At 42.8% G+C, this 16523-nt stretch overlaps 1 protein-coding gene across 4 annotated transcripts in view; it reads right to left on the bottom strand.

The window, feature by feature from the left end:
- The window catches only part of pcdh15a (protocadherin-related 15a), a 228633-nt gene that overhangs the window by 127125 nt on the left and 84985 nt on the right, over positions 1–16523 (bottom strand). For all 4 annotated transcript variants that reach the window (XR_002170731.1, XM_019891743.1, XM_019891745.1 and 1 more), the window contains exon 5: positions 14874–14939. Coding sequence is in view for 3 of the 4 variants with exons in the window: in XM_019891743.1 (XP_019747302.1) it covers positions 14874–14939 (66 nt within the window). In the remaining variant the exon portion in view is untranslated. The remainder of the gene's footprint in view (positions 1–14873; positions 14940–16523) is intronic.

Raw genomic sequence — 16523 nt, 5'->3', positions numbered from 1 at the left:
AGACATATTTAGATGTCTTTTCAGACGCCACACATTTAATCCCAGCTCCTCATTTCATATTGACTGTACTTGAAAAGGGTCTGAAAGGGTCTGAGGAGCTGCGATTAAATATGTGGCGTCTGAAAAGACATCTAAATACGTCATTGGGAGTGAATGAGTTTTAATATCGGAATGTCAACCCTCCCCCCAAAAGTAGCTGAAAAAACAGAAATGTTGGCTAAATACCGCGAGAGGCTAGCGACAAGTCCAAGGTTTACCCTGCCTCTCGCGTAAAAGATGCTCACGAGGACGACGGGAGAGTAAAAGAAATGGAAGGATTGTGGGGCGACCGCTGTTGTGTCAAACCAGTGTTGAATTTTAGCGTTGTCCCAAATTTCTTTGTCTTTTTATTGACTTGAATTACAAACACGAGAGTTTATCCTTTCAGGAGGCGCTTGATTTGTTTTTGCAGCATCACCGACACCCTCAAGCCGGAGCCCAGGCGGCGGCGTTATCATCAGCCCTTGCTGCATTTGCATGCTTCTGGTAATAACTGCTCCCTGTTTGGTTTGCCTGATGCGATCAGGGGAAGCGGCGGTATAATCAAACGCCGCATAAGGGAACCAATCTTTGAAAAATGCTTCTTTATAGAGTTTAATGTGGGAGTCGTAACAGCTCCCTTTTGCTGTTTCATTATGACAATTGTCGTCTATTTTTTTTTTTTGCACAGAATTACACATTTAAGTCATCGCTGATATTACTCTGGCAAATCGTAATAGTTTTTTCCCCCCCCGCAATGCAGAGTCATTCTGTTCCAACAAAAAGCATTTGTACCACGCAATATGGGAATACAATTGACAAAGTAGACTCGTCATCCTTCCATAATGATCTTATTAGAACTTCTTTAGATAACAAAATGAGACTGGTTTACAAAGCATGCGTGAGCGTCCAAGGCCAGGACATTTGATGGTGGCTGAATGACAGTACTAACAATTTATTCCAAGAAAATGTAAATCAGGTAGGCCATAGCTCTTATTCGACTTCTGAAATGAAAATATTTCTCTCACTTATGCGCTCGTATTCCCTTTAGCGTAGCTCCATCTAGTGGATGCATAACGCAACCGCAGCTAGGGCTCAATATAAATAAAGCTGTATTGTATTGTATTCCCTTTGGCGTAGCTCCTTCTAGTGGATGCATAACGCAACCACAGCCAGTATTGTAACTTCGATTCGATGCGCCTTATAATGCGGTGCGCCCTATATATGAAAACGGTTTTAAAATAGGCCATTCATTGAATGCGTGCCTTATACTCCGAAGCGCCTTATAGTGCAGAAAATACGGTAATCAAGCCTGTCGGCATAACTATGGTCACACATGGTCCGCTCATAAATAATGCAAAAATTCCTAGTCACCTGACCTTTGAAATGCGCGCAAGAGCCTCATTCAAGGGGCTCATAAACTATGTCCATATTTGGACTTCCTGAATGAGCGGTTCGCGCGTCACTTACAGCCTCTTGTCTGCGGTGAGTGTGAGTGAATGCGTGTCAACGTATGCATCACACTATCGATGGAACAAAGGGGTGCGCACCCTCGGTCGCACAACTGGAACGAGTAATGGGGGTGGGAATACTCTGGTGTCTCCCGCGCATAGCTTAGAGGGAACAATGTCACCAACTCAACCTAACCACAACTCAAGAATTGATAGTTCAAAGAAAATTTGAGCCACCGGCCTCACCAATGGACACAAACTTTGGTCAAGCATAACAGGAAATAAGAGGTGGGCCAGGTGACTGCACGTACTTTGACAAAGTCCTACGAGGGAAGTCCTCCATAATCAGTCCCACTCAGAAGCACAGCGCCCAGACAGATGGTTGCCACTAAATTGTGAAGCCTTTCCGCTGTTTCAAGTGGAGGTAGAAAGGCGTCAGAGTTTGTTGTTTTGTGGATTTGCCAAAAAAAAAAAAAAGGAGCTTGAGAGCCTGTTTGCCGCTGCTTTCATTTTCTTTGTAATGCATTGTTAACCTCAATTATCCCGCCTGATGAAACATACGATTTCTTGATCCAGCCTTCATGCCCAAATAACCTCACGCAGCAAAAACATGCGTACCAGCTGTCAGGGGCTACATTCCGCACGGCGCAACATTCTTGAAAAAAATCTCATTGCGTATTACACCCACGGCCAAATGAAGTTGTGTTGTCTTAAAGCCATCTAAGCTTTCCAAATGCTTAATTGGCTGTAATTGCGGTTGATGTATTTTGACAAGATGCAACGTATGTGTTGTGTCTTTGCGCCAACGAGCATCCTCCGTTTCATTTAGTCCAAAGCTCTCCAAGAAAGCTTCCAAATGACGCAATTATGGACGACACATCTTTGATCATTTCGCTTACCACGAATATGCTCGTCATGGGTACGCACATGCTCCCCCCACAAGACATTTTATCAATGCAAGGCTTGAAAATTAACTTTCTCCAAAACTGGGTTCATTTCAGCATGGGGGACACAATCACCTTTTTCTGCGTCAGACGAGTGGCCAGATAATTCGGTTTCGGGAATTGTCTATCATGGCCAGATTGCAAACGTCTGTTCCCGATTCCAAAGTCATATATAATGACATTCCGGTGGACCGAAGGGAGCAGACTGAACACTAATTTGCATGAGGACTTGTATTAATGTGTAAGAGTGCCTGTAAAATACTTAAAAAAATCAGGTTCTCAAGCGTTTAAAGTGGATAGAAAAAGTCTACACACCCTTGTCAAATTCCAGGTTCAGGTGAGATTGACCATGAAAGTAAACGCCTACGAGAACATCAGAACTTTATTTGGGGCTACTCAGAGGCATGTTAAGTGGTTATTAAATGTGTGAGGACTCATTTAGCTAACATGAATTTTAATACGACTGGCTAATTCGGAAAACACTCGCATCGCTCATTATGCATGAAACCAAATTATCTATGATTTTAAATTCCCCTCTAATTTTTTGTTTTTTTTTCTCTGGTTGCCGAAAATTTTTTTTTTGATGGCTTTTTTTTTTTTTTTTTTGTGAAGTACTGAACTGTTAAGAGGCATGTCAAGCCTTATCAAAAAATGAGAAGAGGCCTCTCACTCTGTTGCGTATAAACCATTGTCCAAATGAGAACCTGTTGCAAAGTTCCTACTTGTACGCGAGCGGGCGAGGTTTAACGGCAGTAATTCTTGAGGAGTAGTGTGCACATTAAAGCGGGAGCCTTTCATCTCTCTGTATAAACTCATAAAACTGGGACATGAGTCTTGAAAACGTAATTAAATGCTACAGCGCAACCTAGAAAAGGTCAGAACTGAGCTCCGGTTGTATCCCGAGTCCTCTGCAGCTTCCAATTCCAAGATGCCATTCTGATTTACAGCCCGGGGGCAGCTCTTTTGATAATAAATGTCGGACCGACTTTGTGAGTTGGTCGAGAGTTGTCGTGAAAGGCATCCAAAGTATCGGAACAGGCTGTTTTGTCAGGAATAAGTCATTCTCCGTGTTATCGTACGCTGTGAAATTGCAGCAGGACGAAAATAACTTGTCGGGCAAGTGTCAGAAAGGTTTTGAAAGTCAGCGGCAGAGAGCAACGTGCGTGATGGAATAGTTTTGAAATTCATAATTCCAAGTTAGTTTTTCAAAGTTTAAAGGCAAAATGCCTCACTTAACCTGTTCATGCACCAATAATGATAACCTGTCACTTGCGAGCATGATAGGCTGTCCGCTGTCGTAGCCGCTGTCCCTGAAAGAGTTAAAATACAGAGCCCAACACAAATAGCAACATCGAATCAGAGGTGGGAAACCAGATAGGGCCAGGAACCAGATTGTAAAGTCTGACACCCGGGACTTATTGCCGAGGCTCTTTTGCATTGAAAGCAATTGTCTTGGTCCCAAAACAAATGAGGGGGAGGTCACTATTTGAGGACATAAAGTAATTATTCAACTGCCATTGTTTGTATCTTTTCAACGGACTATAAACTCTTAGATCTGCACAATCAGGTCAGACGGTCGAAAACAGAGTTGAAACCAAATATGGTGAAGCTGCATTTAGCCGTTGTGCTACACACAAATGCAATAAGCTGCTAACAGCTTTTTCTTTTTTTTTTTAATCAAGTCATTTTGGTACTTTTAATAATGTAAAGCACAACAACATGCGTTGTGTCGGAAACGCGCTATATTGATCAAGCTGCATCGACTTGCTATTTCTCACACCAAAACGGGCTTTCTCAGTGAGCGTCCAGAGTGTGAGTACCACAGTTGTTTTCCTCGAAGCAGAATGATGAGCAAAAATAGCAGTGACGTGTCTCACTTTTTCAAGGGCGCGAAAGTAACGATGACTACACAAGAAGCTTTTACCAAGCTTGAAGTGTCTGATGATATTTGAATGACTTGAGGACTTGATGGCTACTTGAGTGAATGCACCCGGTGCTAAAACTGTCATCACCAAAGACCCGGAGGAAGTCCATTAGAGCCTCAATATGGCACACACTTCACACTATAAACAAAAGCAGTCCATCATGTCCACATATCTTAAGCTTTGAGCAAGAAAATTGATCATAACATGTTTTTTCTTTGGAATAAAAAAAAAAAAGGGGGGGGAGGCCAAATGCGCCTTTGAGCTGATGTCTGCCCCCCCCCCAGTTGAGGTTTACTGTAAAAATAAACCAAAAACAAAGAACAAAGAGATCTCCACATTTTCTATTTAGCTAAAAGCAAGTCTGCTAGCTCAATGCTAACAGACATTGCAAAATTCCATAAATGGGCTAAAGCAGCTAGCACGGAAGCAGCCCATTTTTTGATAACGCCACAAAGAATGGTTCAAAGATCACATTTTCAACTTGTGGTTTTATGACGAGCAAGGATGAAATAAATAGAATGCGGGTCTGCGTGTGACTTCCCACGGAAGCACAAAAAAACCCTCCCAAAAAAAACGCACAAGGCGGCTTTGCTCGCATGCAAACGGCGCAAGCGCCATTGAACATTGAACACCCCCTTCCTCTTGAGCGCAGGTGTCAAAATCAAGGCCCCGGGGCCGGATTCGGCCCGCCGCGTCATTTCATGAGGCCCGCGGGAGCAAAGCATGTGTGTCAACTTTTAATGATCCTTCCTGAAATCTGTACCGAAATGTCAAATTGTCATGGGCAAGAAATAACGGAGAGATTTTACAGCGGTAATTCCGAAGTGGCCCGCGGAAGAGAGCACAAATTGAATTACATCTGGCGCACGGGCAATTATGTTGACCGTTTATCCACACAATACACGGTAATTGCGGGATTCATTTGCATATCAAAACAGACTGGTTTCCAAAAAGACACCTTGCGGAAAGGCTGAACAATTATTCAAATTCAAATCGACAACTGCGTTATAGAACGCGATTCTAAAATCGCAAAGGCTGCAATTTCCGTATAAACATAAATGGAGTTTCTCAAAGCGGCTTGGCTTTTTTTTTTTTTTTTTTTTTTTTTTTTAGTAACATACTGCAAGAGGCAAAAATAAAACATGAAGCGAAAATGTGCATGTCGCGATCTTCACAGGAAAGACCCGTGCCTTCTTCTTTTGCTCTCCAATTTGGGAGGAGCAGGTGTTGTGCGCTAATCCGGGTTTTTGTTTTTTTTCCCCCCAGATCCCGTCTAATTACATATTGATGACTCAGCAATCATCATGTCAGGACGCGATCATACAGTTTAATACACACGGCGCGACACGGGGAACCTGTTTGGCGTCTAATGAAACATCTGCGTGAAATTATAGAAAACGCGATAATCAGTGTGTCATGCTCGTTTACACGCGCTCACTCATTTTCATCAACACCCCCCGCGCTCACTCATTTTCATCAACCCCCCCCCCCCCGCCCTGGCCCCCTCCCCGGCGAAGATTTCTCTCCATACAATTTGCAAATGAAGCACACAAGAGCTTGTTTTGCTCCGCATAAGCAAATTGGCCACTTGGGTGACTGCGGCATCCAGATGGTTGCTCTCCACCTTGTTTTTGCAACACACTTCACTAAAATAGGAACAGCCCAAGTTTTATAAATGCACTGGTAGGACGAATGAAGGGAGGAACAGTTGAGGAAGTTCAGAAATAAACAAAAAAAAATACATGGAAAATTGGCATTAATTGCTTTTACAGATCTGCTTGGACATACAAGCCGTCGTCCGGACAGTTGGTGGCAAGTGAACAACTCAAATCCCTCTAAAACTCTCCCCCCCCCCAAAAAAAAAAATGCTTTCTTGCCACCCTCAGTTGAACAGAACATAGCATCAGCACACCAACCCTTCATGCAGCGGATATTTGAACCAAATGATGGAACAACATATATGAACATATCATTACACTACAACAAAAGTCGCAGGTTTACACACGTGGGTGCCTTGACTTATGATATTTGTTTTCAGATACAAGCCAGCTTATATTTTTTGTCTTGGGATACAAGCGTGCTTCAGATCCCCACCATCAAATCATTGCTTTCCATGCAGTGTCAGGACAATATCAGTTGGTGGCAGTAATGTGCCTTTTAACTGGTTTGACAACTGCCAAAAGACCTCACAGAAGAAGAAGAAGCCGAGAAAGTTACAATAAAATCGGTGCGATCCGTCGTGTTTTCTGTTCACAATTTCTGTGTTTGTAGATTGTGTGGAGAGTAAATGTTATCCCTGCAGTATTTGGAATATTGAATATTTTTAACATTTTGTTTGTTTTAGAGCAGTGGTCCCCAAACTACGGCCCGCGGGCCGCATCCGGCCCGCCGCCGCATTTGGTCCGGCCCCCTGAAAATACCACAGAGTATTTTGATTTATTTTTCATCGATGTGGATTTGTCTTTGATCATAAAGTTGGGCTTTTGCAATAAAATGTTCCTTAGTTCTGAACCGTTTTCATGATTAACTATTAATTAGTAACTATTTCATAAACACAGATACAATAAGGTGACATTTGGTGCATCTTTCTGTGCCGTTATCTGGCAACGCCAGAAAAAAAAATCCGAAACTGACCCCTCTCTCAGAGAACGGGATCATGGCGAAAAGGTTCGGTAAGAGAAAAATAGAATGCAGGGTATTTAACCCAAAGTGGACAAACGATGTTTTTGTTTTTGTTTCTTTCAGCGCAAAGAAACGTCTGTCAGTCTCATCTGTCAAGAGGCGGCTTCATTTTGTGTGGGTTTCTGGAAAACAATCCATTTTTACATTTCCATACTCTTGCGGTCACCCTTTTTCTGTTCCAGACTGACCCCGGCCCCCCCATCACAGAAGCGAAAGCTTATGCGGCCCTCACAGGAAAAAGTTTGGGGACCGCTGTTTTAGAGGGTGGACCCGATTAATTGCATTTCCATTCATTTGAATGGTGAACGATGATTTGAGATGTGGGACTTTTTAGACATGAGCTTGGGAAGACAACAAATTAAATTTGTATTTTACGGCACTGCTGTATTCTTTATCCTCTGTGAGGAGCAACTAATACGATTGCGGCTTTGCGAGTACTGTAATTGTGGCCGTCTCCATCCACTGCTGTCTGGATTAGACTGGCCCCTGGTGGCCGAGGGGGGCGCACACCAGAAGGAGCAGCACAATGTTCTTTGAATTGAAGCAAAAAAATGTTTCATTCATTTACATTTTCTTGACGTCATTGCTGTATGTTTTTTAAACAGTATAATATTACACATGGCGACTTGTGAAAAACACTACAAATGTTTGTTTTTTTTTTTTGCTGCTTTTATTAGCATCTCAAGGCACCGCTGTATTTTTGTGAAGCAACCCAAACACGTCTCGCTGGAGTGAGATTCAAGTCTGGCGTGGTGCCGTGGTGCATTCTGATCAGCCATGCGGAGCGTATGCAATTAAAAAGAGTAAAAAAAAGAAAAAGAAAAAGAAATAAAACGACAGTGGCTTGGCACTGATTTTCTTTCATAAGGGTGGGCGGACAGACTCCAAATAAACTGGATTTAAATTTGTCTAATTCGATTTGGTGGAATTTTTACAAGCCTGGCTTTCCCAGCATATTTCCAAAAAAAATAAATCAGCACTATAAATTGTATCAAGACAGAGACCAAAAAAAAAAAAAAAAAGTTTCCACATCGTTCAGGGTGGTTAATGTGTTAAATGGGGCAAGTTTTATTTTATAGTCTACCAATAAACACGGGCATCCCCCTCATAAACGATTATTTTCAGGGCTCTGAAATATCTCTGTCGTTTTATTTTTTTTTTAGTTTTTCCCTAAATGCAAATTTCTTTTTACACACAGTCAACTCAAAGTAATTAAACTTCACGATGCATTGTTGCTTTTTGACTTCCACCCCCACCCGGCGGCGTTACATAGTGATGCGTGTTTCTCCCGAGCTACACTGAACGATCCGTTGGCTTCCGTGCTCACAACTACTTTGAGTGGCAGCAACAGAATTGAAGAAAATTATGGACTCCAGTCTTACAGACTTTCTGAGTTGGTACAAGGTCGTTTTTCTTTTTTTTTTTTTTAATGAATCGAGAAAAGTGGCAGAAACATATGCCACTCGGAGCTTATGAGTATCCATCTTAAAATGAACATGAACAAAAAACATGGATCAACATGGAGTCTGCTTTTTTTGGGGGGGGGGGGGCAGCAGCCTCAATGCTTTTTTTTTTTTTTGTATTTCTTTCATTTGTTTACTTTGACGGTAAACTTCAACTAGGAGTGGCATGAAACAGCTCAAAGACTTTTTTTTTTTACGATCTGCCAAACTGGAGTTGAAGGAGATTGACATCAAACTCCAGGTCCAAGTGGCCAATTACGATTTTCCGCCATATATTTTGAAGAGCCGTATCTGAACACCTGGAACAAATTGACATCACATTCGAGTTTGCCCGGTTGGCTGCCATCGGTTGAAATACAGACAACATCGACATTGCTTCAATGGCCGCCGTGGCGATTGTTTTCATTTAATGGTCTGCGCACCTCTAAAGTGCCGTATTTACGCCACAATTAAACGGAACATAGTATGGAAAATGGACTCTTTAATGGCTCGAATACAAATAGGTGGGTCTCGAGAGTGCGAAATGACACAACTAAGTGAAATATTTTGTTCGTTGCTAATTTCACAAAATGTGAAGAGTGTACTTGAACAGTCTGTCTACTGTCGTGTTGTTTGACTCGGCCCGCCGTTCTGAAATAGTAGATCGAGACCACCCTGGGGAAATTTGTGGAGATACCAGGGGGGGATACGGAACACATGTGAGCCCAGGGCTTTTTTTTTCCCCCTGTACTAGAGTGGCACGTTTATTGTCAGAGTGTATACACGGGAGTATGAACAATGTTAGTCAAGTTATTAAGCAGATTTCTATTCATTTTTAAAATTTGCATACATTTCATAAGACAATAACATTCACATTCATTTATTTTTGTTTTGCTAAGTTTTTTCTTTTCCCCCATATTTGGATTTGGCTTGAAAATAAGGGTGGCACTCTGTTTTAATTTCATCTATTTCAACTGGATTCTTCTTGTTGGTTGAGTTTGTTGCTTTTACTCTTTTTTATTATTTTTTTTTTTCAAAAATGACATAACGCTATCCGATAAATTGTACGGCGTAGGTCCGTGTCCATTGAGACGCAACGGCCTTCTACACCCTTCTTGTGACATTTCATTACGGCTCGCAAGGGAAAAAAGAATGCCGACGTGATGTCAGCAGGTACGGTAAACAGTCTTGTAATGGAAAAGATCAAGTACGGCCGCAGCAATAACCAAAGTAGATGCAGTCTAATGGTGGAGGTGACTGAATTAAATTGAAGAGAGGATAATGAGTCCATAGCGAGCGAGATCTCCACTCGCTCGGGCTGGCTCATCTCATTAATTGTTTAAACCGGTCAGATTTCATCGCCGCCTTGAGACCTTTGAATCCTTAAGGCAAACCGGCGGCCACATGCTATTTTTGCTACGGATAAAATATCGTCCTTTTAATACAGGTTGCTAGGTAATAACGATCTGGCTTTCAAGCTCGGCGCGGCGTTTTAATGACACAAGGCTGCTCTTAACTCCGGGCTCTCCGAAGTGAAGCGGGTCTAGAATGAGGGCAGGGGAGCGCAGAATGGAGCCTTAAGCCGAAGAAAATAGCGGAGAGAAGTTTGAAGTGAGTGGCGCCATTCATCCTCGCCGAGGTGACGGCAAGGTTGGCAGCTCGCGTTCTACCCGACGAGCTTTGCGAGATTGGCTTTTGGGTCAAGTGCGGAGACAAGCTCCAAAAAAAAAAAAAAATAGACAAGGACATTTTCCTCAAAGGAGGGTTCTCACTACCACATCATTAATCGGTTCGAATACTTTAAAGTGAACCCAAGTGCTTCAAGTAATGGCAAAGTGCTGCTGTCTCAAAAGGTGGCTCCAAAGTCTCCTTTTAACCAATTTACGAGATTAAACTTCATTATCCATTGCACAGAGTAGAAGCACCGAGACAACAAAACGCAGTTTAGCTTTTCACCAAAAGTGCAGAGTATCTGAAATGCTGGTGGAATATTCGCAAAAACATACCCCAGGGTGTCCCAAAAGTCACAAAACACTTTTTCGTCATTTTGCTTCAGGTATCATTCGGGCAGCATTTGACAGTTTAGCCTTTTGGAGGTCAATTATTTGCACGTGGCTCACTAATTGACAACGGAGCAACTGTTAGAGGTTTGTATGTGACATCAAATCGCACGACAACAGACGGGTATGGTGTTCGCCAAAACTTGCCGTTGTTTATTCGAGCCCTTGCAAAGTCAACTCAGGGAAAACTGGCACTTAGAAGCACGTCAATTGGCGAACCACGGGAGAGAAAAATGATCACGATTGTGTATGAACATTTTTTTGGCTGACATTCTCCTTTGTCGCGTTCCCATGTGATTTTTCAAATGCAAAATGGCTGCCTTAGCTCAATAAATGTTTGAGGAAACACTGGCGTTCCCTTACGCGGCGCACTCATTTATCAGCACGGTGGAATCCATCCCGGCACGTGCAGCGTATCAAACAAGCACTGAATTGACTACTTTTGAATAAAGGCCCTTGGAAGCGATTATTATCCGTTTCCTATACGCGAGCGTGCACACTCCAGGCAACAGTTGGTACAAATCACAAATTTGCAGAGACAAGATAAAAGCCGGGAGAAAGTGTCTTTGTTTATGGAGACACTAACTTGCGCTTTGCATCAACCGGATGATGCATTTCAGACAACCCCCCCCCCCCCCCCCCCGCCCAACGCCGACATCCACAGCTCTTATCCGTGAAGTCTCCAATCTCATTAACCGCTTCAAATTTATCGAGTCGGCCGAATAAACAAAAGGGAGCCTATAGAAGACGAGCGGGTTTTATGTGCTTATGTGCTACCTGAAGCAGCGGCGTCGATAAATTAAACATAGCATGCATCATTTCAACTCCTCGACAGCGATATTCCCCTCGTGACTACTCAGACTTTCTCTGAAGTAGGAAAAAAAAAACCATTCGGAATCAAAACAAGCAATAAAAAAAAAATTGAAGTAAGGTGGGGAGAACAAGAAAAGGTCTTACTTCTCAAAGCGCGTGTCAAACTTTGTTGCCGGTTTTTTAAAGAATCAAAGAGAATTTCATCACAGACAACCGTTGGAAAAAAAAAAAAAGTGCTCTGACAGGTGAAAGTGAGCAACAAACTTCTCGCCTTGTTTCTGGGAGTAAAGTTAAATGTATTCTGTGAAGAGCCCGTGAGAGTCAAAGTGCATGTTTGTTTATTTGAAGGACGGAACCAGAAACCAGAAAATAAAAAAAAAAATTGCTTGGCTGGAGTAAAATTGGTTGCTCAGGTTTTGTTTGTGGGGGGGGGGGGGGGGCTTATGTAAAATACACTTTTTTTAATTAGTTTTTTAATTGCTGATATATATCTTTTTGGTCTGGTCGGAATGTGATGTGACAGTGCAGCTAATTTCCCGAATGACGACGTCCTGACGCTGCCGCTTCACCCATGACTTTGCCGCTTGGCTGGGTGAAGATCCTCCACTTTAAAGTGACGGACCCCAGGCTATACTTTCCAAAATACGATGTTGAAGTCAAAATGTAAATATTATCCGAGTCATCGTCGACTGTTACGGGCTTGTCGACGTATCTACTTGTTGATGAAGTTGCGCCGCTGCGAATGAAAATACAAATTACTGATTTGACTGTTCTTGTGCGGGATCCCGGCCGGACACTTGGCATTTTGCTCAATAGGACGCTAGGTGACTAGTTAACACCTTAACAAAAGCAACACTGCAAAAAGTGAAAAGGGGCGTGGTGAGCAGTGGCTCATTTGCATGAGACCCGACAGGGCTTTCAAAAATGGGCTCGCATCATAAAATAGGCCGCACGACAACACAGTCATGTTGACAAAGAGTTATTGTGAGAGACTCTGTAATAATATTCACTTTTCATCGAGGATAAAGAATACACCGTGTGCCTGTGAGCATCGTTATGTCTGTCTACATATACTGCTGCATCATTTGTGTTCAAATAACCCTTCCTGAAAATGTTCTAACACTGCCAACTTAAATGCGACTCGTCAACCTTGTCTAGGTTGTTTCTTACCATGTGTTAGCATGAAGCTATTTGGTTGTTTTAAATACACAAGTGCCTTACTTCTCTTTGTTTGATATTTAGTTTGACGGCACATTTCAACCGGGAGTTCAAATTCCATGAAATGACATCGCGTTGGAACAGCAAATTAGTTGAAATTGACTCCACGGGTTTCGACAAAGTAGCGCTCTCCATTTGGAGGCAATTGGTTCAAGAGCTATCGACAATTACTCCCACGCGATTGAATCAAATTGCGTCTTGAGTTTTGCACCGGCGGAAAAGTGAAAAACAATCCAAGTGAGCAAATTCAAAACCAACGGCATCCCGCCAGAGGGATTACAATAATTACACTCAGGTGATTGTGTTTGCTTTCCTTTTTATGGACATACTAAAATCAGTGATTAGGAAAGATCCGGACAAGGACGCCCTCTTATTGTGCACCACTTCTCCGCATTCGGTTGGATGGCAATGACGAGGTGAAAGACATTTAGACGGATAATTACTTTTGGTCAATAGCGGCGGCTTGGTCTGTTTTACATTCCATTACGGCGAGGACGAACGGCGGGTCATTTCATCACAGTCGGAGATGAATATAAAGGGACGCCGCAGCCTGGAGGGAATCTTCTCCCAGGTAAAAGAGGACTTTATGAGCGGGAGATGAGCAGCGCCAAGCCCACACGGACATGCACGCACCCACGTTGCGTCAGCGCGAGGCTTTTGGGCGTGGGCTCGTCTGGCCTCTTAAGGCCCGAGCACTGATCCAAACTCCAAATTACAGCCGTACACGCCTGCAATCGTAAAGGTATATTGCCATCATGCCTGACCCTTTCAGACGGTTACGTTTTCATGCTCAAATAGAACCTTGCGGCTCAGTTTAGACCCTTATGATAATTGCCCGGATGAAATTATCAAGTGCAGATCTTTTCAGAAATATATGGATGATTAAAGCTGACTCAAAGTTACGTGGAAAGAAGAACATGTAGTTTTTATGGTTTACGCCACTCATTTTCGGATTAAAATCACAGTGGACACACGGTTCTCGGTTCTGAGGACTGTTCGAAGTCCTCAAATGAACACTATCACCAGTGTCTCATAAAAATACGCGCATATATATATCTATATATATTTTTTTTTTTTTTTTTTGGGTGGGGGTGCTTTGACTGTTTTGAAATTACCCCATGACCCGAATGAAACCAACAGATGCATGTGTCTGTGAACCTATGCAAATGTGGTGGGAACGCAGACAGTTCCCGGGACTGTTTCAAGCCCACCTTTGAACACTTCTCACCGACATTTGTCACATGCTGTTTCACGATTTCGACCATTCGTCTTGATTTAACATACACTTGTGATTGTAGAATCCATTTTCGGACGGCCTCATTGTAGACAAACTTTACAGCACCTATGCAAGACATATTTTCTTTTTCTGTGAATTTTGGCCCACATTTCACAGTGAATGACATTTCGGGTATTTTTATGAATGCCAAATGTTAGAACGGGTCAGATTTGACCTGACCAGTATATGTAAAGTGAATGCTTAGTTTCTTGTCGTTCTCCTTGTCATTCTAACAGCGTTAAGAAGCCTGTCTGACTCAACCCACCCCAATCATTATGCTCCGTTAATGGTAATACCTCCAGGGGACACAGACACGCCTGCGCCGTTTAGACATCGGCATTTGCCATGAACACGGAGCTCCTCCTCCTCAGGCGCACGTGATCCATCACCCTGTGACACATTCATCAGCTGCACGCAGACAGCTCGCCTTCCAAAGAATAGGTTATGGCTGATGACAGTGTGTGTGCCTGCCCCTAAGCATCGAAATATTCTTGTGTCGCACACATATGACGCTGTGTAAAAAAAAAAAGGAAAGACCCACACAAACACTGAGCAACAAAGTCACTTCGACCAAGCAGCTAAACAGATAACAGCATATCGTGAGCTAATTTATTAGCTAATCTTATATTCAGAACATTGATGCGCTAGCTTGTATAGCGCCACAACTGCCACCCGATCACCCACACAGACTTGCTAACGATTAGCCAATTAATAGCCAGCGACACTGACATTCACTGACGCACGCGTCACTCGAGGGCTTTTAAAGCCCAAAACACTCAAAGTCACAGACACTAAAATGAAAAACATGAGGATGGCCACTCCAGGTGAACAAAAATAATATCGGCACATCACATGATTCAGCACTCTTTCATTGGGGTACGGTTCTGTTCACTTTTGTATCATGGGAACAGACATTTCTCTTACGTAAGCGCTTAGCCAACCACGGTGGACACGCAATCCGGCAATCAGGATAAGGCATAGCAAACCAGACCCATATGAACCCAACTCTATCGCCAGGTGGATATGTGGCTGTTTGTTACGTACCGTTGGGACTCTCCTCGTCGATGGTCACGATAGTAGCGGGGGGGCCGGGCCGGGACAGCTTACACTCTGCCACGAAAGGAGAAAGTCAGATTTAATAATTGCAGTTCTTAAGAAACACTTTGCAAATGGGCACGTTATCCCACGACAACAGAAGTGCAAAAAAATAATAATAATAATAAAGAAATTTCAAACACACACAAAGGGGTAACAGTTTTGGTTTTCACATAATGCATTAGCTTTTGTAAATCCGACTAAATTCCCACGACGTTAGCTTCTAGTGCATTATTGGGTTGCAAAATAGTTTCCATACAGCAGAACCTCCATAGTAAGTCGTGCAATTTGGAAATTGCATCAAAACGTTCTCTAAAAATCACGAAAAAAATAGCATTTAGCTTATGCCGACGTCAATTCATTCTGCACATTTTGGGTGTTTCATTGGCATTGTTTTATGTTTATTCCAAAAGATGGGAGTAACCTCATCAAGGGGTGTCAAGAGAAGGTGAATGAGCAAAAAAATTTGGGGGAATATTGTTTAATAAAATCATTCGTTCAATTAGAAAAGTCAATCTCGTAACACAACGGATGGGGCTCCACACAAGACTTTATTTTAGGATTTTATTAGTTATAATTTTGCTAATTATACATTACAGCTCATCAAATCCTGAATTCACCATCTCAAGAAATGTGAATGTTAAATTGAAAATTAGCTCGGCTTGAAAGTATTGTCCTGAGTCCGTATAATTAGCTTGAAGCAAGCACGCGTGCGTCGCTTCGTATTTTGAGAACTGTGGGCGCGAGAGCGTCTTCTTTTCCTTTCCTCAAAGTCACGTTGTATGATCGTCTCTCATCACGAAGGAATACCCTGAAAAGTGTGTGTGTGTGTGTGTGTGTGTGTGTGTGTGTGTGTGTGTGTGTGTGTGTGTGTGTGTGTGTGTGTGTGTGCTGTAATAAGTTTGAAGGCGTTTCAAGCTTGTTGGAGGGGCGATGGGATGGTAAAATTTATATGGTCTCTCTATTTTGTGGGTTTTCACCAATTGCGGGTGGATCTTTACGATACTTTATAGACTCTATACCAAGAGTGCCCAAACCCGGTCCTCCAGGGCCCCTGTCCGACTTGTCTTATTTGTCTGCCTCCTCCAACGCAACTGATTCAAATGATCGGCTCATCGGCATCCTCTGAGATCCCCGATCACGATTCTGATCATTTGAATCAGTTGTGCTGGAGGAGGGTAGACATGTGTGTGAAGCTGGATAGAGCCCCGCTGGGACCGGGGTTGGACACCCCTGGTCTAGAAGGTTCCATTTGCGATGAACATGGGTTCAATGTATCTCCATTATTTTCGATCAAGAAAATGTGTTCACCAACATTCCGGAATGAATTTTATTCAACTTGGGAGGTTCAACTGTATATAAATAATAATAATAATAATAATAAAATACGAAACAGACATACGACTTGGAATAACATGGGAACAAAACAAGCGAGAGATCTTTTTTGTACAGCGGGTAGCAAAGCGGACAGCGTAACAGTGACAGCGGACAAGCAGGGCGGTCAAAGCGGCGGCAAAAAAAAAAAAAAAAAACGCAGATGGAGGTCACGCCGGGTGAAATGCGACGAGCTCACGGGACGCAGGTAATGAGAGAGGCCAC

Source organism: Hippocampus comes, unplaced genomic scaffold (genome assembly GCF_001891065.2).
Source record: "Hippocampus comes isolate QL1 unplaced genomic scaffold, H_comes_QL1_v1.1 scaffold121, whole genome shotgun sequence".
Taxonomy (NCBI): Eukaryota; Metazoa; Chordata; class Actinopteri; order Syngnathiformes; family Syngnathidae; genus Hippocampus; species Hippocampus comes.
This window is presented reverse-complemented; position numbering and strand designations above follow the sequence as displayed.